Source organism: Thermobia domestica, chromosome 3, assembly GCF_964235325.1.
Source record: "Thermobia domestica chromosome 3, izTheDome1.hap1.1, whole genome shotgun sequence".
NCBI lineage: Eukaryota > Metazoa > Arthropoda > Insecta > Zygentoma > Lepismatidae > Thermobia > Thermobia domestica.
Window position 1 is genome coordinate 115,079,587 of NC_137456.1, and position 24,068 is coordinate 115,103,654.

Below are 24,068 nucleotides of genomic sequence, written 5' to 3' on the forward strand. Positions count from 1 at the left end.
CATCAAACATTAGCATTATGATGCTGGAGTCAAAGATTCTAATCTCGAAAAGATGGTTGATTGATTACATTGTGCTAATCTGTCCCTACAATGTAAACTTTTCTGATCTACCTGTATCCACAACTGAAGTAGTAGCATCAGCTATAGTTGTGTCGGTTTTTGATAGGAAAGGTCACGAGCGTTAAAGTATTAGGGTTAATTTTGTAAAAAATGCATGGACTTTTGTACGAATCAGCAAATTTAATGAAATCAATTATTTAGTCGTTCTAGTTCTAGTTATCTCCCTTTTGGGAGATTTATAAAGAAAGTCCCGGCCTTATAGCCCAGTGGACTGCTTCACTAAATTTGTTTTAATTATTTTTGCAAACGTAGATTTGAATAAAATGGCGCGTTCCAACATTCGCCTGTTCTAAGTAGATTAGTTTTCACACAATTTGTAAAATTACTTGGGGGTTAGAGGCTCAGGACATATAAAAAAGATGTAATAATATATAAAAATTGTAAAGAAACTAAATTTTGTCAAAATTTAAAATTATGTACGAGTTCACAATTGCACAATTGAAAGAGCTTGATACTCCAGATGTAAAGATGTCCGTCGCCATCTTGTTCCCCCGTATGACCTATTTAGTCGTTGCATCTAAAATTCGAATTTTATATGCGAATGTTTTACTATGGAAACAAAGTATTTCACTCTGTTAATGAAGACTGTTGGCACTGCCGATTTTTGTTTTCGGTCCTGGTAACCAATAAATTGGCACTATACTGACTGAATTATTTTTTGATAATGACAACTATCAAACTCGTCTGATTCCCTAGTGTGATTGGCTAAAGCACGTCCTCTTGGTGCACAAGAGTCAGGGTTCGATTCAATGTGAAAGATCATCGAACGTCGAACAGTGGTTCAGATAGTACTTTGAACTCTAGGTTTTGTTCTATATTGCCTCACTGCTAACAAGTACGTAAATACATATCAATCTAATCAAAATCATATATGTAGTGACGATATTTGTGAATGATTTTCCAATAGTGTGTGACACAGAATGATACTATGGAAAATTTAAAAAAAAAAAAAAACTTCAATAACAGTAGGACATAGAAAAAATATTTTAAATTCAAAATCGGGTTATTTCTGTTTGACACAGACAGACAAAAAAGAATCAACTTTTTGGTACAATATCTTGCTATAGTAGTAGGCCTATACGTACAATAGAATAAAACTAGTTTCATCTATTAATTTCTTTAATGACATTTCCATTACATTAGGGTTTGTACAAAAATGATACACGAACTAAAAAAAAATCAAGCTCTTTTAGCAGAAAAAAAAATTCTATCAAAGTGATAAATATATAAAAGTACTGTGTCCACAGTATCTTCAAAAAGTTTACGATTATCCGTTTTCTGAAGTTTAAAGTATACAAAAACTACCCTATGAGACTATATGCATATTATTAAACAATGTTAACAGTTTACATATTTGAAACCAAAAATTAAACTATTTGCACAGTATGTACTGCGGTCCTAAGCGAAAAGACCTTAACTCCACATTTTGCGAAAATCGAGATATTGGTATGGAAATGTTCGTCGTACAATTCTGCATCTATCTAAAGTTAAATTGAGGTGGTTTGATCAATAGTTAGGCGGTAATGACGTCATGAGTGTTTACCTTATGTCCAAACCTGTAAGTACAACTAAGCAAAAGAATCAGCAGGAGGGAAAAGTGTATTTTAAGTAAATTGTTTTTCATCTTTTCCGCAATAATATTTCTGTGTTATTGCGTTTGCGGCTTTTTTGTTTGTTTCAGGTAAATAAATACTTTCTTCCAAGTTGCAGTCTCTGTCAGCTCATTGTTGTAGGTGTCTAAACAAAGAAAGAAAGAAAGAAAGAAAAAGAAGAATTGTTGCTAGTTAATTTTGATTTCCAGTTTTGTGATTAGTGTCAGACCGAGCAAAGCAGTTGAACGATTTGCTTTCTGTTCTGTATTTCTTACCAAGCTGGCAATGAATAGTATAGGTTTGCAGAGCAAAAAAGATTATGACAATTGTGAAAGAAATAAATTCAGAATCACAATTGACGTTTGGTTTAGGACAGCAGGCAGTGGTGGACTACAACGGAAAACAAACAAATCGTGATGAAGTCCACACTACAGATCAGTTTTTTTTTTTTTTTTTTTTTTTAATGAAACGTGCACTGATCACATCATCAATCCTGTAGGATTATAACACTACATTGACTGATTCTATTACAATAGAACAAGAGTCTCCAAGTACTTTCTCTTCATTTCCAAATAATATGTTTAATTGTGACGCCGAAGATATGTTATCAGAAGAAAATTATCGTTTGTCTTGCGTTTCATCATGTAAAGAATCAGCTATCGTTTCACACGGAATGTGTAAAGATATAACAGTAATAACTTATGATGATATTCAGGTAACTAAATATGGTTTACCTAGAAAACAAAAGAAGAAATGTTCCAGTATAGAGCAGCGAAAGAAAATCACATTTATAGAATTAGCATTGAAACATAATGTTAAAACTCCTTGCGGTAACTGCCAAAAGGATGTACAGGAAAAATATCCCAGACCCGCAGGGAAGAAATAAATAAGCACTTTTGGGAGATGAGCAAAAATGAAAGACGTATGTTTGTCTTGGGATGTACAATTCGTCATTCAGTACAAAGATGTCGAGGAGCAGATAGTACATACCGTAACAGGTCATTTTGTTATTTTCTGACTAATGAGAAAGAAGACAGAATATCAGTATATAAATCATTCTTCTTGGCTACATTTGGAATTACGAAGAACAATGACACATTTTTACACAGCGTTCTTTGCAATGACGTTTCTTCGATAACTGAATCCCCAGAAGTTGCAACTGGCCAAACGCCTTGGAATGCAAAGGACCACGGCGTTATCAAGAAACATACATTTAATATCGAGTCGTTCAAGCCAGTTAGGCCTACTCCACATTATCGACGAGATATTTTTTATATTAAATAGATCTTAGTATATTTACAAATATATTCAATGTTAATACTATAACTGTAATGAATCCTGTATTATGTAAATGTGTTAAAGCGAATTTAAAAAGATGAAACTCTGAAATACAAACATGAACGTAATAGTTATGTTGTGTTTAAACGTCAGCGATGGAGTTAAGGTATTTTTCCTTACTGTGATCGATCATTTTTGTAAGGACATGAAACAAAATAACAGTAACTCCAAATTTACCCATAATGCAACAGTGTAAAATATTTAAATATATTACCACTTAAAGTTTAGATCGTGAAAATATAGTTAATAAAGTTTTACAACCTACAACAAATTTGAACATACAGCCTAAGCCAAACTGCGTTTTGCTTATTTTCTCGAAATTGTGTAAAATGCAGATAAGGTCTTTTCGCTTAGGAGGGCAGTGTAGTGATACTTTTTTCATGATATAGCGGGAAAAAAGTAATTGATTTATATAACGTATAAAGAAAACTACTATCAAATTTAAATTTTTTCAATTAATCAAAACTAGAATTCGAGAATAATAGTACTTCACCAATTGTGCTGTTGCACTGACTATATCCTTATGCTTTAACAGAAGAAAGCAGATAAACAAAGGACAAAAATAGAATTTTCTAAATGGCATTTTTCTGTCGACACAAAGAAATACCACATATAGAAAAATACATACCAAATTATGTTCTGTAAAAGAAAATTACTTAACCAATAATTACACTTATGTTCATACTCAACAATTAATGTTTGAGATACATGTTAACCGGAATATAGCCTACTTACATAGTGAAAAACGTGATGTCTTTTAGTTTTAAACTAAAATCTCTATTAGATCTACGTTTATTGAAAACAATCCTGCATTATTTTTTGTCAATTGGAGTTTTCATGAAGTTTCCAGTTGCCTTTCTAAGCAGTAGAAACTTCATCTGGTGGTAACTGTATTTACAGAAGCACAGATGGCTCGTACATTCTAGTACGTACCATTGCCTTTGTCATTTGATCATTATTACTCTCTGTGATGTTCTGCTATACTATAAATAGATACTTCTTGTAGAAAAAAAGCAATACGTTCTGAGATCGCCCCCATCAATCAGATTCGAGTATAGCCACATCAATAACAATTGTTATTTAAATTGCAACGTATATTATCATAATCAAATATTAATTGCAATCTTTTACTTCTGATCGTACTGATCTACGAGAAGAATGTCAATACAAAGTAGTAATTCAAACAGGAACCAACAACGCAATGGTATAAAAAAGGTACAAAATAGTTTTGCTGTCTGTAACATTAGTGTAGCTTATTTCAATAACACGAAATATATTTTTCCTTTGAAAATAATGTTTAAGACCACACTACAACAAAATAAATAACAATAATAATTTTATCAATCGGTATGAATAATACAGTAGAATGAATCGGTTTGACAATTACTACAAGGATCATAACAGAATGGGTACATTAAATGTCTCGAGATACCTTGGTGTAACCAGTTCTGGTAAAACGAACCTAAGACAACTATGAATTCTTTATATGAATGTGCGATACAGTGTACATTTTTTGATATTTCACAATCTGTGAACCTAATTTGACGTATAAAGATTGCAATTGGATACATATTACGTCGTCGAAATATATTTTAATTTTTATCTTAATTACATACTTTTCTAACAAGTCAGGATATCAAATGGAGAGAATTGGTTGATTCACTGATACAACATGTATTTTGATCCATGAAATATATTTAATCTGATATTCTATCGGTCTCTTCTTATTGCCAACTTGTTTAACTACTCTTGAAACTATATTTCACTTTAGTTTAAATATTACGTACCGTACTTATCTTTATTTATTATTATATGGTGTCATTATCATCCTCTATTAATATCGGCTATCATTTTTAACTTCCTGATATTAAAATGGATATATTTTGACTTCGGCCCCGAACCAGTTACTTTAATTTCAGCATAGATATTCTCTAGTCTGTAAATTACCTATGTATCTTCATGGAACCTTGTTTATTATGGTGAATTGGTAGTTTATTCCTGTATCTTTATCTACTCACGACATACACTGATCGAAAATTTTAGGAAAGCAAGCTAAAAACTGCAAAAACCGATCCTGGAAATAGTGTAAAAATAATTTATTTAAGCTTGATGGTCGATGCCTTTGCAAGAGAACTATTTATGAACATTAAAAAAATACATATTTTTACCATTTTCCAAGTGTCTGCTTGTACAACAAGGAATAGCTTATTTGCCCGTAAGTTGAAACAATAACGTATTATTTCGAAATTACAATGTTACGATGGTCGTTATGAAAATGTTTATTGGTGAAAACATGAGTACCGCATATTGGGGATCAAGATGGCGTCGGGTTTGTTAAGTAATGGAGCGTCATGCTCTATAATTATTTCAATTCTAATTTCGTAAACAATTTTACTTTTAGACATAATTTAGTTTGTTGCAATCCTTATATTATTTTAGATAATTTTTATATGTCCGGCGTTTCTACCCTCAATTTAATTTTACAAAATAGTGCTAAAACAAATCTACTTGAAACAGACTAATTCGTCCACGTTGGAACGGGCCATCTTATACAACTATATTTTTTTTATCAAAACATTTAAAACCAAACTAGTGGAGCAGTCAACTGGGCCTTAAGACTGTGACTTTCTTTGTAAAATCACCCGTAAGAGAGATAACTGGAACTGGAAATGGTACTGCATATTAGACGAAGAAGTTTATAAAAAAAAACTGAGTAGTCGGCTTGGATCTGATAAAACCAATATAAGGTTCATAAAGTTTATAAGTTTATAAGTTTATGTAACCAAATGGGAGTCACGATCCATGTGTTTTCTGGATTTACCGCTATACACCATAGTGAAAATGTGAGTATACATATAGCGCTTGCTGTACAGCTATTAAGACTTAAACAACTACAGTATTTCAAAGATGATAGTAAACAAAAACACTGTTGTTATAAAATACAGTAAATTATGGCTTAAAGCCAGCTACATACTATTTATGTACTGGTTTAATTTTGTGCACAAATTTCATATGTTTTTTACAGTTGCTGCCGTCATTAAAACGTTTTGCACATATAGAGCACTCGAATGCTTTATCTCCTGTGTGGACACGTACATGCCTCTTCAGATACCAGGAATCAAAAAATTGTTTGGAACACCAGTTACATTGATATTGTCCACGACTTCTTCTAATCATTTCTGAACGAATTGAGCAGTCAAATTCTCTGAAAACAAAAACAGAAAACTAATGATTTATTTTCCATACAATGCTATGAAACAACACCAAAACTATTTATTATTATTATTGATCGAAAGAGTCGGAAACAGAAGTACTATGAAATATATAATATACTGACATACATACAGTGAAACTTGCTTAAACCGGAACTTGAATAAGACGGAAATCTGTCTATAGCGGAAATTTTTCAAAGTCCCAGCAGCTCTTATGGGAATTCCTTTACAAATAGTTTCTGTAAAACGGAATCTTCCGTAACGCGGAAACGGAAAGCAAAAATAGTCCCAGGGAACCTTTGAAGCTTGCATAAAACGGAATCTCTTTTTCGCATTGGAAGGCTGCAACAGGTTACCTTTCATCTCTCTTGTGCGTGTCTTATTTGGAGGTGAAGAGATCAATATGGAATGCTACTTAATAGAACAAGTAAACCCTCCTCCATTAGTTCTTGCCTTTAAATAATGCATCACAAAATACCGCTAGAGATTTGACCTCGTTTTCCTATGACGATCATTTGCTGTTTGAAGCACTGAAGCAGATGATTGACAGGTTATTGTTCATGTATCATTTTTTCTATCTGCATTTGCTTTCAATCCTCCACCTGTGAACTTCACCTGGTCTTAAAATAATGCTGGAGTCCACAAGTCTTTATGTTGGTGGTTCTCCAAAATCTGAGAATCTTAATTTACAGCTGGTGCTTGTTCATGGTTCACTAAATTTGCCCCAAGCAAATGCATTTCGAGCATAATGACAGAAAGTTGTCATCAAAAACAGAACTAGAGGGGGAGTGGAGCGAGAGAGAAGTACATTTCTACATTGTTATGAGTTTTGTTCAGTATCATGTTTTCTCGTTCAGTATCGTTCAGTATCGTTAAACTCTTGTGTCAACAAAATGGACAACCGGATGAGGGAACAGCTTACATTTCAAGTAATCAAGATGTAGCAACTTATTCTACGATTGAATCGGCTGCGGATCTCTTGCATCGACCTGAAACTGAAGAAGGAAAAGATGACGATGTCACCAAAGTTGAAGAAATAAGAGAACCTAAAATTGATTCTTTAAGAGAAGCTCTTCATTATGTTGAAGACTTCATTGAATTTGCGGCTGACTCAAATTATTCAGACCTTCTAGAACCATTCTATTCTGCCAGGAAAGTGTTACAAAAAAGAACAAAACAACTTACCTTGAAAGAAATGTGGAAAAAATGTAAATAAGCATAGAGGGGGAAAATGATGTTGGTAAACTGCAACTAGAAATAGTTTCTGTAACTTTCTAAACTGCATCTTGAGTTTCATTAGATTTTCTTGCATTTATTTGAAGTGTTCACATCATTTGAAGTGTTTTAGTGCTATGAGAATATTAAGTGCTGTGTGTCCTGAAAACAAAACAAAACAAAAAAAATACAGAATATTTTGCGCGCGCGTGTGTGTGTGTGTGTGTGTGTAGAGTATGAAAGACTGCAGTTTTGGAGTTTCAGAGCAAATATAAAAGTAAACTATAAAACCATTTCCATCTGTCTTATTTTTGTAGCTATTTATTATCAGATTTGTATAAAACGGAAATCTTTCTAAAACGGAAACAAAATTTGGACCCGTCGCTTTCCGCTTTATACAAGTTTCACTGTATATTGGTTCTACTACACAATGTAAATATGTGATAGAGTAAATCATGTAATACGGTGAGGACTGCATTCTAACTATTGTAGAGACATAAGAAGCATACCCTCTTGACACTCACCTCAAACAAATAAGATAATATTAGCCTTAATGGCTGAATTGAACACTATTCTTGAAAGTTTCTTCTTCTTCTTCTGAAGTTTTCTCTATACCACCATTATCCACAGTATTACTACTACTATTATTATTATTACTACTAGTAGTACATGATTTTTTCAGAACGTAATATAATGTGATTTTTCAACTTCATTTTAGATTGTACATTCAAATCACATATAAAATGTAACCATCTCCATTGGTGCCACATGCATACGATAAGTGTTTTCGAATCAACATCATTACATAAATTGCAGTCTTAAAAGCTACTATATTTTGATCTAAGGTAATTAAGCTCTTAAATATTCGCACAAACGTGCTTCGAAACACGCACTGACAACCAACTTACACTTAAAACATTTTACGTGAAAACCTATTTGATATGTCACCTGGTGTGGAAAAATGAAAACAATCGTTTCATATAAAAAGACTGACTGAACCACACGAAAGCACGCAAAGAGGAAAAAGATGGCCAGACAAAGGCAGAAGCCACCAGATTAAGAAGCGAGCAAAGTCATAGTGGGTACCAAGAAGAAATTTCGTACACAGAAGAAACCATGGACTCTGGTGACGAGAATGCTAAAGCCATCGATATAACGCAAATTAGTGACTACCAGATTTATCCTAACCCTCATCTTGCTTCCTCTACACAACAGATAAAAATAATCTCTTGAATGACTGTACTCTACAACAAATAAATGAATTCATATTCTATTCAAACCTAAGCTCTAACATCAAGATTACGGTCTGTATTATCTATCTCACAAAATAGCCTCTCTATATTTTTACTCGGTTTTTATGTCACAGTATTTCTATAACGAACACATAATATTGTTCTTCCATAAAACGAAGAGATTCTTCTATTTATTTCATTTGACGTACTGCCTTTTCAAAAAACCAAACTTCAGTTTTCAGTAGGGGGTCACGCTGTAATTTTTTAAATTCGTGTCTGAGTTCGGAAAATGATAGGTGATATTTACTAGTTCGATCATGATGAGTTTAAAAATGGTATCCATTCTCTCCATCACGTAAGGTTTCTTCACAATCACCATCATAATCATGAAATTGATATATATATATGTGTGTGTGGTAAATTTGTACGGTCGTGTGTGTAATTTCTATGAAGGGCAAGTCATCTGTTACGGTAGTTGGTCGATTCATAACAGGGCCTTTCTCCGATGCTATTTGCCGAAGTTGTCCAAGACCATTATTAGTTGGAGAGAGATTTCTTTTCATATCACACTCCGTTTCCATAGGCACCGTTGTTAGTCTCTTTATGTTCGGAAAGTTATCAGTTTGAGCATAGACTCAATCTTCACACGTCCATCCAGTTCTTATCCGTCCTCACTCACCAAATAGCATTACCAATATTATATTACTTGCGGGTAACGGTAAGAGTCAAAAGTGGAGACACCTGTAAAGTTTCGTTACACCTGTCACAATTTTCCAACATACTCATTCCAGAGGTCGGAAGGGTGTTCTACCCCTACGCAATTTCATATGAAGAACAATTTGTGCAAAACAGAAATTATACAATCCCACTTCAAAGTGCCTTATAACTAAATTCGAGAAGCACGCAGAACACTAGTCACTTTATATTTGTTTCATTGACCAGATATTTTAAAAAAAGAACTTTTACGTTGTTTATCTTATTATTTTTAAGTTAAATTTTTGCCCCACTAAGTACGTGACATGAGCGAACGACGGAATGCGGACAGTTTCTGTGAAATTTTAATATTGCCCGATTAATAAAATACAACACTTTACTTCACTTGGAGTTAGCGGTAGATATTTCTTCAATTTGCACTTCACAATTCATTTTAAAATGTTTGTAGGTAATGAATTTCGAACTTTTAGTTAACACACACTTTATATCATGACAATTATCGTTTTCTGTCTCAGTCAGGGTGACGCATTCTTCTCGGAAAATTTCGCAGTTTGTTAAGAGGTAAGTTTCCTGAATGATCCTCTCAACCAGGGCGCAAAATTTCCGGTCGCCAGGTCGCCATTCGCGACTAGAAATTTAGAGCTGGCGACTAGTGTTCAGTAGGAATGTTTTCTGCCTAAACTCACATGGTTGCGCATTTTCTGTTTCACTCGAAAATAATCGTCACTAAACACGGAATGTGAACTCTTCGGGAACCGGACAAAAACCCCACAGCCAAAACACCCACACTCAAGAAATGTCAAAACGCCCACACAAACGGTCATAACCCCCACACAAATGGACAAATCTCCCAAATACACAAACGGTCATAACCCCCACACTCAAGAAATGTCAAAACGCCCACACGATCGGTAATAACCCCCACACAAATGGACAAATCTCCCAAATACACGAACGGTCATAACCCCCACAGCCAAAACCCCCACACTGGTAATCGGTCATAACCTCCAACGGTCATAACTCCCACACAAATGGACAAAACAGCCACACATAGCAACGGTCACAATCCCCACATAAATGGACAAAACCCCCACACAAATGGACAAAACTCCCACATGCAGAAATTGTCACAACTGCCACACAAATGGACAAAACCCCCACACAATCGGACAAATCTCCCACACTCTGAAATGATCCTGGATGCATGTCTTGCCCTTGTACTTTTTAATAACATTCTTTATTCCACTTAAACTGATGTTGCAACTATTCTTCTTGCACTGTTTTCTAATGACAGAAACACTAAAGTGGGCGTCATAAAGAGCCGCAACAAAGACGTGCAATCACGATCATTTCAGAGTGTGGGAGATTTGTCCGATTGTGTGGGGGTTTTGTCCATTTGTGTGGCAGTTGTGACAATTTCTGCAATGTGGGAGTTTTGACCATTTGTGTGGGGGTTTTGTCCATTTATGTGGGGATTATGACCGTTGCTATGTGTGGGTGTTTTGTCCATTTGTGTGGGAGTTTTGACCGATTTTGTGGGCGTTTTGACATTTCTTGAGTGTGGGGGTTTTGGCTGTGGGGATTATGACCGTTCGTGTATTTGGGAGATTTGTCCATTTAAGTGGGGGTTATGACCGTTTGTGTGGGCGTTTTGACATTTCTTGAGTGTGGGGGTTTTGACCTAGACCCAACTCTTCACAACAGACCTGGAAAGTGAAGTCTTGACAACGTTGCAATTCACCCCTCCTTTCCCAACCTCAATCGAAAACTTCATTACGAGATTCCCAAATTTGCTTCCAATTGTCACATTTTGTGCAATATTATCTGTGAGTATTGCTTCATGTGAGAGAGGCTTCAGCAGTCGCAACAGAGTTAAGACTGCCTAAAGGAATTCACTGAAGACTGACAGACTGGATGATTTGTCGACAATTTCCATCAACAACCCTTCACTTAAGGACTTTGATTTGGAAACTTCAATCGACAACTGGTACTTCAGTGCAGAGAGAGAGCATTACACAAACGTGAAGTCTTAAGGTAAGATATTTTTTTAACATATATATGAATTGTCAAATCCAAAATTGATTATCTTGAATCTGTCTGGTTTTGAAATTTTATGTCCTGATATCATCCCTTTGTCAAACTGAAGGCCGTGGAGGGCAGAGGGAGAGGACCTCTCATAATTTGTACGTGAGAGATACTGGCGACCATTATTTTTGAATTGGCGAGTGCTTGTGACTGAAATTTTGCGCCCTGCTCTCAACATAATTATTATGATTTATTGTGAAAATATGCCTAACGGAGGATAATAGTTTAACACCAGTAATACAGTAAAATAAGAATATTTCACTCATTTTTTTATACGTTTAAGATTTGCACTTTATCTGTGTTTGAGGCTATATCTTTCCATCCATCTTTTTATAGTAATATTGTGTTTTCACCTGCACTTTCACACTGTCACTACTTTTAGTTTTTGATTTTTGTCTGTACACGCCAGGCGGCACCACAACCCAAGTTGCAAGTCATCATTTGCTTGTGTTAAAGTAACGCTAGTATTTACCAATTCTATTATAATATTTGAACACTGGTTTATTACCTTGGGTTTTAAAGCAAGTGTGCAATTTACTGTATGCATCCAACTTAAGTGAATAGCAATATCAATTTCCAAGTAACTTTAGTCTTTCTCGCTGGTTTAGTGGCTAGCTCGCATGCTTTTGATTTACGACGTCACAGGGTGGAAGACCACAAAACGCAGTACAGTGCTTCGAGTTACATTTTAAATTGTAAGTCTCGTCGTATGCAGCCTCCTTGTTGACAGAAAACGAAAACACAAATATATCATCCACGTAAAGTTGTTAACTATTGTAGTGCACGTTACCTCTACGGATACCTACTTACCGATAAATTATAGTATAATTCACAAATTTCCTCGTCGAAGTAATAGAGTCTATTAGTCTTGCTGTATATAAATTGAATAAATCATGCGATTAAATTTAAAATTTGCTAACGTATCATAATTTGCAATAATATGAAAGAAAGAAAACACTAATTTCGGTATTCTCTTTGAAGAGGTACTACACTCAAGGGTGCCGATCCTGGGGGGCCGAGGGACCCCGGCCCCCCCAAAGCTCATGTGGGCCCCCTATTGTATTTATGAGTGTACAATATTTGGCATAATTTGAGTGCTTTTGTCTTAAAATCTTCATATATATACCTTCTGCATCTGAATGGGCCCGTCCAAATTTACAGAGAAATCGGCGCCCTTGACTACACTGTACTAAATAACACATCAATGGCAATAATATTTCATTCCAGGAGATTAACATCTTATCGTTACGGTAATTCTTGAGAAACAAGGAATGTTATAATGTAAATGACAACATTTTACACATTTAAAAGAGTATACACTTTTTAATAAAAATCGTAAATAAATGTGTTTATTTGTTCACTTGGTTATTCCTGCCTGGAGATAAAAGAATACTAGGTTTCTAGAAGAATCGATTTCATTCATGCTGTCCTAACAAACGGTCACATGATAAGTAAGTAAGGAGATATAAAATGATACAAATTTATGTTATAGAATACTAATCAACTGCTCAAGTCATTATGTAAATAATAATTTTTGCTCTAGTTACAAACACATGGTCTTAAAGAGCATAAATTTTTATTAACAGAAAAGAATACATTTATGTCTTTATGTGTATTTGTAAGAAAATAAATGTTTGTCCCCTATTTCTTCCTTAATGTTTGATGTTGCTTAATATAAATGATTGGATCGCATTTTCTTACTAAACATATCTGAAACTCAAGTTACACGATTTTGAAATTAATGTGAGATTAAATGTGGTTCTACCATTTACAATACTAACAATTTATGTCTTCATACACAGTATTTCTAACGTGCTTCCGAGAAAAAAAATATAATTAACGGACCGCTTAACACTTTAGCAAAGTTTATCTCATAACGAGAGATCATCGAGCCAGGTACTTAATCTTATTGAACATACGTGAAATCTCAATTTATAACCCTTAAGAATAGCAGAAAAAATAAACTAGACACGATATGCATTTCAACATCTTTATTAACGTACAATATCTTTATGTTTTATAAAATGAAAACTCAGGTGTATACAGTATTTAATTTTAGAAATAAGAATTTTCTAAGACATTCGAAGTCTCAGCATCATGCTTCAGTAGCATAACTAAGAATATAAAATAGTTATATAAATAATGGAAACGCATTGCCAAAATATAATTTAGCTTGTTGATAAAGTGTTTGACTACCTATAGACTCAGGTTAGCTTATATTCATCACGACATTGAAGTATATAACTTGTGAATCATTTCCAGTAGAACAGTGAGTCACACTTCATGCAGTTGCGTCGCACTAATAGAAGAGGAAAGCTATTCGGACTCGCTACTTTAACACTAATCACAGAGGTTTAATAATGCTTAAGTCAAGGGTTTTAGTGGGGCAGGACAGATGTTTAAGTTCATTCTTATATTCCTCAAACTACGTCTGAAAAAGTCTGGTTGTGTATATTCGTGCACGGTCACCTTGAAAGGCTGTGTCGTTTTTAGGGGACATCTGTACAATAGGATATACTTGGTTATCTAAAATGTCACTGACAGTATTGGATAATCATTAAGGACTTTCAAGAATAATAATAGTGGCAATGAAATACAATGAAATTGTGGTCCATGCCTGCACGGAGCCGCCGCCATATGTAACGATAAGTACAAAAATTGGTCAAAAAGTAAACGAACACTTCACTGTAACATGGTAATGTTAAGTACTACAGAAATGATTTTTTTTGTAGGAAGAAACATTGATTCTTTACCATCTAACCTAAACCTAACTTTTATTTCCTGTTGTTGCAGGTAAGCCACCATTAATGATTAATGTGATATCCTACTGTCAATGTGTGAACGAATTCCTCTCCAGGAATAACTCAGTACATCGATTCATAGTAAACTGTTGGCAGTTGATGGAGAGAACACAATGAGCTCCTCACATTGCTTTGGGATCAGGTCTCCCATTTTCCTGTGAGCTCCAAATATTTAGTGTGAACACTTTAATACAAGTTCTGATCGCAAGATCAAGAAATGGTATGACATTTTTGGTACTTAATAAGAATATCACGGCTGCAAAATTTCTTTATTCACAGAATATCTTATTACTTTCTTATTATATGGAGTCAATATGATCTACTAAAATTTTAAAGACGTCTATCAACACAAGAGAAAGATCTGTTCGGCCTATATTCTTACATAAAATGTGGCCAAGTCCTAAAATCTGTGACTGTCTAAAGTTTTAGTTCATACTCAAGTAACATATGATAATTCCAGGAAATAAAATCTAGCAATTACATTTTCAACATAATTATTGCTAACACTGTTTATATTCATATCAGAACATTTCTGTCATCGAACATTCATGTTTCTACAAATAATTACATTTGAGACTGCAGAACCCATTGAATCTGTCTATTTGCTCTTTTTCATTTCCTATACAATGATTTTTTAAAATGTTTTTCTTTAGAATATAGAAATTAATTCTTTTTCATATTAAGTATGAAAAGAAAAATGGAAAACTATTCTTTTTAATTAGAATACAATGTTCTTTTTTTATTTAAAAAAGTCCAAACCAATGGGAAAAAATTCCTTGTTGTTCAAAAGTCTTTCCTTTTAAGCTTTTACATGTATAACTGACTGCATTAGCAACAATCTTTGTCAACGCCTAGGAACGTCTCTCCCTCACTCCGGTTTGGTTTGTGTCCAGTATTCCTCCTTTATCATGATATTTTACCACAGGTTCTTACCTTGGACATTGTTGGTCTCAATGCTATTCATACGTGGTCAAAGTATTAAAGATACTCGTTCCAACCAACCGCGGAACTATAATTTGCTAGCTTTGAAACTAGGAAGGTCTCTTTCATTTTATGCTATGAACGCCTGGCTTATAACACATTTGAATCTACTGTATACTACATGGCATCGCATCTTGCTTGCTATCACTTAACACAGTAATAGTAGCGGCTCTTCAGGATAGCCACATCGGTAAAAATTACAATTTTGCTAAGGGAAAAAACTTACTTACGATTCTATTTCTTGTATAGTGAGGCATTAGACAAGTTTCTTTCCTTAGCTTCTAGACATAAGACCGTAATTTGTAACGATGTGACTCCTTTCACAAACACGCAACAGTATTAACATAAAGTAAAACGAAATGAAATCTTCCAGTTTAACGTTCCACAAATATACCCTTTAGGCTAAGGGAGACTATGATTAAGGTAAGAAAATGATTATGGAACAATGGTGAAATGAGACTGTGAGAGGAAAGGAGAGTACTCTGAGAAAACTCACGATCCACCACAAACTTGATTGAGCGGGGATCGAACCAAAAACCTTACGCACCAGAGGTAAGCGCTCTACCACTGAGCCACTGTGCCCCCCCGTAACATAAAATAGTCACATAGTACGAATTGTCGGTGTTACTAACGTCGAAAGATTGCGTGTTGCAGTACGTTTCCATTATATTTATCTGTATATTATGAACCCCTTAACCCCTTGCACTGAAATGACGAGTCTAGCTCGTCATGGCCTGCCCGTGCCAAATCGCACAATGACGAGCTACACTCTTCATAAAATTTAAACTATTGTAGCATCACGTACGGTTACTATATTGATGTTTGAAAAGTTATATAATGATAAACCATCTATAATACACTTTTATAACATATACTTCAATTATCAGAATTCAGAAAATAAATCGTAGTGGAAGGGGTTAAAGAGAAAATAAGAGCACTTACAAAGATATTTCTCTTGGACATAAAGGTGAAAAATTCTTTAGAAAGTATGCTTAAGTACAACAGTACTACTACGAAGTTGTTACGATGGTTTAAAGTTACCTGTCCCTTGATATAGATGTAATTTCATATGTTTATTCCAGTTACTGTTGTCACTAAAACGTTTAGAACACACATAGCATACATATGGTTTCTCTCCTGTGTGAACGCGAAAGTGCTTTTTCAAGTCAGATTTCTGAAAAAAGTTCTTTGGACACAAGGAGCATTTATAACGTAGCAGCCCTTCAGCACTTTGGATTGTCATTACTTTTCTTTCTGTAAGTCTTGAGTGGATTGAAAACTCGAACTCTCTGGAAATACAAAACAATAAAACAAAGATAATAGGACTTCTCAATAGAAAAAAAAATCTGAGACTTATTATTTAGATAATACGCAACAGAAGACAAAAGCAAAGTCTATAGTTTTTTGGTCACGCTTATATAAATAATTAATAACTAACCAAAAATAGAAACTAAAGGATACAGTAATTCATCTGAAATAGAATCCCGAATTTTTGTATGAGAAAGTAAAGTAATATTCGTCTCTCACAAGTGTTTGTGCTGGAAACCACTTGAAGATTCATAAAGATAGTCTAACAAAAAATTTCAACAACACTCATTATGAAATTGCCAACGATTGTTTTCAAAACAAACATTATTTAAAATAGTTATTTTGCAAAATCTCTTATTGTGCCTTGAATTCATATTAAAAGAAAATTAGTACCATTCAGACTTCTCTATTTCGTTCGATATTATAAATCATGAGATTTTCTTAATAAATTCATACAATCTAATTTAAACATTAGTTTTTTAAAACTATTTTTTAAAGCATTTCAAATGTCATGTATTTTATGTGAAAGGATATTGTTACTCAGAAGTCGAAAAATATTCAAATCCAGTTCACACGTAGCTGTGTTATCTTCTTGTCTTCAGTGCGGAAGGCATTGGTGCGAATTGAGGTGAACACATGGGGTTGAAGTCACTGGCGTATGTATGGGGGAGTTTCAGCGTTTAACCTGCTCTCGAGCAAGATATTAAGTAAAAATAATATGCTATATCAAGATATGAATGTACAAAAATCATGGTTGCTCTAAAAGGATACGAGATTGACTACTCAAACCCCCTTGATTAAATTCTGCGTACACCACAGGTTAGGGTTACACATTAAATTGTAGATCGGTATTTCATTTAACATCCTTGTTAAAAGGGACGTTAAACATAAAAACCATCTAATATTCTAAAATAAAAATCATGTGATTTGTATAAGTTTACTTTTTTAAAAAGTTATTTAGTGTGAATAGTAAAATACTCAAAGCTATCACTGAATATGATGCTGTGAGATTGTACTGGATAACACCGTGCTTGTGGATTTTCTACGGGTTCTTCCATTTCCTCTCACATTTCACTTTTAGACGTATAGGGCATAATTATTGAAAACATAATGAAATAATTTCAGTTTTTCTTTTTAATAAAACGGAGGTTTTCGTATGTCATACATTGCCAAAAATTCACAAAACAATACTACCTTCTCTGTGTTGGCTAATTATAGGATATTTATTCTGTTTTATTTCGAAAATACAAGCTTTCTCATTTACAACAACAATAAATAATAATAGTATATTTATTTAATTTTAGAAGAGCAGTCTTCTTTCTTTCTTTCTTTTTTTCTTTTTTAATAATGAAAATTGCAGTTGCAGCTCATGACTAAAAACTCGGAAGAGAAAAGATAGCGTCTGAAAATAGACATAATGATTTTATCATAAGACAACGAATTTTCACAAGTGAATATTCAATAATATGTAAGAAGAAACTAGGAAAACGCACCGTCACATTAAAAGAAATTTTGGAACACTGGGAAAACGATCTCCAACGATAAACAAACACACAACAGAGACTGCAAACAGCGTCAACAACCAAGGAGGAATTTCCGAGATCGGTCATATATACTGTTTCCATTTGACAAACTAAAAATAAAAAGGGAAGAAATATATTCAGTCAGAAATGTATTGCTGGAACATACATACATACATACATATATATATATATATATATATATATATATATATATATATATATATATATATATATATATATATATATATATATATATATATATATAGATTCTGCAACAAAATCACTGTTCTTAAATACTTTTTAGTTTTATCTAAACAGCGGTAAAAGTGGACCTGAAAAGGTAGGGAGATGCATGACATCACGCCGTCCCCCATGCCTATCTTTGCTCATTGTAATTATTTAAGAAGTGGAGGGACGCCATAGATATTTTTGGAAGCGGAGTAACTGCATCCCCCCGCGTTCCTCCTTACTTTTACCCCTGCATCTAAAAGAATTTACTTAGGTGTGACATTCGCAGGTATTCAACATATTCTGTTCGCCAGGTGCATTACCCCATACCTAGAAGACTTACCATACTCACATAGTTACGAAATGATCAATCAAAGATAAGGAATTCAAGAAAGGAACAACATATTCAGACAGTTATTGTATAGGCGTAATATAGGTTAGATTAAATGAAACACGAGCCATTCTTGGGGGACACGGTGGTTCAATGCTAGAGCGCTTACCTCTAGTGCGTGGGTCCCTGGTTCGATTCCCGCCAAGTAAGTTTGTAATGTACAAGTAAGTTTGTGTCCGTGAGTTTTCGGGTACTCCCGTTTCCTCCCACATTCTCATTCCATCAAATCTTTCATCATCATTCACTTGCCTTAATCGTCTCCCTTAGCCTAAAAAGCACAACTGTGGGGCGTTAAATTGAAAGATTTTATTTATTTATTTACTAGCAGCGTTCACCCCGCTTCGCTGCGTTCACCCCGGAACGCAATAAACTTTGTTACTTAGATAATTTTTACTTTTTCGCTTTCAAGTGATATGATAAAAACCATAGAAGATTGCAGTAAATGTTAACATTATATCGCCTGTCATTTATGTTAACCCGCCCCGCTTCGCTGCGGTCACCCCGGAAGTTTTCGCTTTCAAGTGATATGATAAAAACCATAGTAGATTGCAGTAAATGTTAACATTATATCGCCTGTCATTTATGTTAACCCGCCGAGTGACACGGTCATGCGGGTTGCATATAAATACGTTTATTTTTACCTATGATGAACTAACAAAGGATTTGTACGTTATGGACACTTGAATGGTCAATTATCTCAAGACACTGGTAATTAAAAATTAAAGTGATATGATAAAAACCATCTAGGGTCCAAATCCTAATAACCCCCCAAAAATAAAAGAAATTGGTTCAGCCGTATTAGCGTGATGAGGTAACAAAGGATTTGTGCGTTCTCTTTTATATATATAGATAGATTTATTTATTTTTACGAGACACTCCTTTTCTCCGAAACGAATGAGGCTACACCAGATCCATTTACCTCTGTAATCGAGGAAAAAGTCCGCATTGTTAAGAGTACTTTTAGGTCGTAGTCACAGTTCTAAATGATAAAGACCTTATGTAGGTATCAAACACAATCTTCCCAGAAATAATACGCTAAGCTTTATGTATGTTTCTAAATGTAGACGATGACTTTTATTTTTTTAATGACTGTCCACGTTTCACTACTTATAAGATAAATAATAACGTTTCGTAATCTTTTTACATTTTTTAACAGATCCAACACTCCCTTGGTTCCCAAACTGGGGAGGCTACCCCTGAGACACATGAAAGAAAATCAAGGCGGCACAGATTATTGAGATACCATGAACTGCAAAATTATTTTTACACTCTAAAGGCGTCAGATTTTTCTTTTCAACCATGATTAGCTAATTCTTGCATTAAACAAACTTCCAATTAAATAATGAGATTTTGTTTTACTGATTCCAATATGTATTATATGGGGCAGAAACATGGACATTACGCAGAAGCGATGAAAAAATGGCATACTTGCGAAACGTGAACATGGAGAAAAAGGAGAGAATTAGCTGAATTGAACGGAAAACGAATGAGAAGGTGTTAGAAATATTAGCAATAGGGGGAAAAAAAAGAAGAACTTTTAGATATTGATAAGAGGAGAAAGAGGAACTGGTTGGCATATTGGCTGAGGAGGACGTCCTAGAGGGTGTGGTGGAAGGAAAAAGAGGGAAGGAGCGAAGGAGACTGTAGTTGAAGGAGGGTACAGTATTAAAACAGAAAATTGCTACGTTAAGATGAAGAGACTAGCTGAGAACCACCGTACATCAAAGTTTCTCAGTTGCAGCAAGTAACCTGCCAATAATGGCAGAATAGCTATGATGATGATAGGTTTAGCAATATTCACCAAAAAAGAAAGAAAAAAATAAAATAATAATTATTATAGCCAAAACTCTTAATGTTTTAGAATAATTTGATCTAAAACTGAAAACGACTCAACTGTCTATATCTTTTCTGTAAACTCAATTTAAATAAATACCTTTGACCTATATTAGAACTACAAGATAACGGCATCAAACTCGAAGTTATTTGAAATAACTGTACAAAGTCAGTCTCATTTGTGAATATGGATTACTAGCATCAATTTACCCACTTCGTTGGGTTAAATCTTTTAAAAATAATAATAATATGTTTCGTTAGTCAGTCACTTTTTACTATTACTAAAGCGCTCTCTGATATCCGCCATTTTCGATTATTTTTATATTTCTCTCGCCTCCTCCTCCCCAAGTTGCAGGGCTGAATTTGGAGTTAAACAACATCAGAAGTGTCACTGTTTATCTTAGAGACCCTAAAACTATGAATTCGGCACTAATAGCGGTCATTTTGAATAAATTTATATATCTCCTCCTCCCCATGTTGCATGGCATGGCATCGGAAGTGTCACTGTTTATCTCAATGACATCGGAAACCATGGATTCGACATTGATAATAATGGTCATTTTCGATCATTTTTATATATCTCCTTCCTCCCCCTCCCCAAGTTGCGGTGTTGAATTTGCATTTAAACGAGATGGAACTATCACTGTTCATTTAGTGACCCCAAAAATTATGAATTTGACACTAAAATTTGGTCATTTTTTGATCATTTTTATGTATCTTTCCCTCCCGCAAGTTACGGGCTGAATTTGGTCATAAATGTTATCTGAAGTGTCAGTATTAACTCAATGACCTCGAATACTACGAATTCGACACTAATATTCATTTTCGATCATTTTTATACAGGGTGTTTCAAAACAACACCGACAACGTTTGGGAGGTGATTCCTGACACCAAGATAAGACAAAAAGTATAGACCAGCCTGGGTGCATAAATGCCTCCTTTCGGAGTTATAGGTTGCCGAAAACATTAAAAAATGACGTTTAGAGATCCATAGCTCCAAAAATATGGAAGTTACCGTAGTCGGGTCAAGACTTCACATAAGAACTAATATGTGCCCTTATTAAAAATACATTTTTCACAACCATAAAGTACTCACGCAACAATTATTATAGAGGCAGTTTGGTTACGAGCATATATTCACCAACTACCTCTATAAAAATTGCTGTAGAAGTACCACAGGATTCTGAAACATGGATATTTGGATAGAGCACATACTAGTTTCTAAATAAAGTCTTGACCCGACTCCAGTAGGTTCCATAATATTGGAGCTTAGACCTTTAAAGTTCATTTTTTCATGTTTGCGGCAGCCTATAACTCCGAAAGGAAGTATTTGTGCACGCAGGTTGGTCTATACTTTTCGTCTTCTCTTGGTGTCAGGAATCAACCCCCCCCCCAAACGTTGTCGGTGTTGTTTTGAAACACCCTGTATATCTCCCCTCCGCCAAGCTACGGGGCTGAATTTGGATTTAAACAGCATCGGAAGCGTCACAGTTTATCTCAGCGACCCCCAAAACTATAGATTCCACTCTAATATCGGTCATTTTCGATCATTTTTAAATATCTCTCTCCTTCCCCTCCCCTACGTTGCACCGTCAAAGTAAAATGACAAAAATCGTTCCAGACCTTAACTTCATCCATGCTGAAAATTTGATCGAGATCGATCGGGTGTTTCAAGAGTTATTAAGTTGTATTTATTTTTATATATGCCTCCCCCTCCCTAGGTTCTACCATCAAAGTAAAACTATTTTTAAAAAAACTTTCCGGTTCCGAACCTCATACATATTAAAAATTTGATTAAGATCGGTTGGGTGGTTCAAGAGCTATTAAGTCACAAACTTAGTCACTTTTATTTTTATTTATATTGATTTTTATATATCTCCCCCTCCTCTTACTCCCATACATTGCTCCGTCAAACTGAACTGTCAAATAACATTCCAGGCTTAAACCTCATCTATGTTAGAAATTTGATCGAGATTGGTCGTTTAGTTCAAGAGTTATTAAGTTTTATTTATTATTTTATAACTCCTCTCCTCCCCTAAGTTTTATCGTCAAAGTGAAATGATGAAAGCACTCCCTGGCTTAAACATCATCTATGTTGAAAATTTGATCGAGATCGAGCGGGTGGTTTAGGAGATTAGGAGTCACAAACATAGTCACTTTCAATTTTATAATATAGACTAGCCTTCGGCTATCTGGGGGCTCCGACCCCAAACCCCGCGTTTGCTCGGCCTACGGCCTCGCATCTCCTAGGTATAAGCCTTTGCATCACGAGTGAATTTTGTGCATTTGCTCTCTTATTATATTTCCTGAATTTGCCACACCTGGGGGCTTCGCCCCCTGACAATCACGTTTACCCGGTCTACGGCCTTGCACCTCTTAAATCCACAATTCTACGAAATTTCAAGTTTCTTTCCTATTTCAACTATCTAAAAGATAAAATTTTGTATCCCAAGAAAACGACCAATTAAATAACATGGGAATTTCTTCATCCCCTCTTAGACCCCTTAAAAACTAAAAATATTCAATTTTGGCGATTTTCCTGTAGGTTAGTCCCGAAAGGCTACAATCACGCGAAATTTAATCATTCTAATGCTGCCGGAAGTGCCTAAACATTTTGGAGTGTAGATGTCCCATATAAATAACATGGGAAAGATTTTTCAGTTCTTCATAAAACCACTTTACAGTTGGAAACTTTTATTTTTACTTATTTACTTAGTTAACGCTAATGAAAACGTACAAGCATACTGAATTTCAAGTTTTCATTCCAATTCCAAGTATCTAAAATATGAGATTATAGGTCCAAAAAAGACCCATTTAAATATCATGGAGAATTTCTCATCTCCCCTTTAGACCCCCTAAAATTTAAAAATATTCACTTTTGGCATTTTTTCTGCCAGTTAGTTCCAAAAACCTACAATCATGTCAAATTTAATCATTGTAGCGCTACAGGAAGTGCCCAATAATTAGGGGGTGCAAAAGGTGTCCCATATAAATAACATGGGAAAGATTTTTTAGTTCTCTATAAAACCATTTTACAGTTGGAAATTTTTATTTTTATTTATTTACTTAGTTAACGCTAACGGAAACGTACAAGCATACCGAATTTTAAGTTTTTATTCTAATTCCAAGTATCTAAAACATAAGATTATAGGTATATAAAAAAACATTTAAATATCATGGGGAAATTCTTCATCCATCCTTTAGACCTTCTAAAAATTAAAAATATTCACTTTTGGCAATTTTCCTGTCAGTTAGTCTCGGAAAGCTGCAATCATGCCAAATTTCAACTCCCCACGTCAATCGGAAGTACCCCTTTAATTTATGTTAGCTCATGTAGTTTTATATATAGTTAAGATTAAGAATAAGATCTGCTGTTGTAGTATAATGTTATATCGCCCAATCCTCGATATGCCGTATACCTAAGGAGGCTAAAAGTTATATTGATAAACAATTATTCAACGTATAAGCATCCGCCCATGAAATCAAACTTGCGGT

At 34.5% G+C, this 24,068-nt stretch overlaps 1 protein-coding gene across 5 annotated transcripts in view; it reads right to left on the bottom strand.

Moving 5' to 3' along the window:
- Positions 1-24,068, bottom strand: part of LOC145680673 (uncharacterized) — a 613,323-nt gene that overhangs the window by 84,307 nt on the left and 504,948 nt on the right. The window contains exon 4 of one of the 5 annotated variants that reach the window (XM_081751506.1): positions 16,297-16,579. The exons of the other annotated variants lie outside the window; for them this stretch is intronic. Coding sequence (XP_081607632.1) covers positions 16,312-16,579 — 268 coding nt within the window. The 3' untranslated portion in view covers positions 16,297-16,311. Of the gene's footprint in view, positions 1-16,296; positions 16,580-24,068 lie in introns of those variants that run through there. 5 annotated transcript variants of the gene reach the window in all.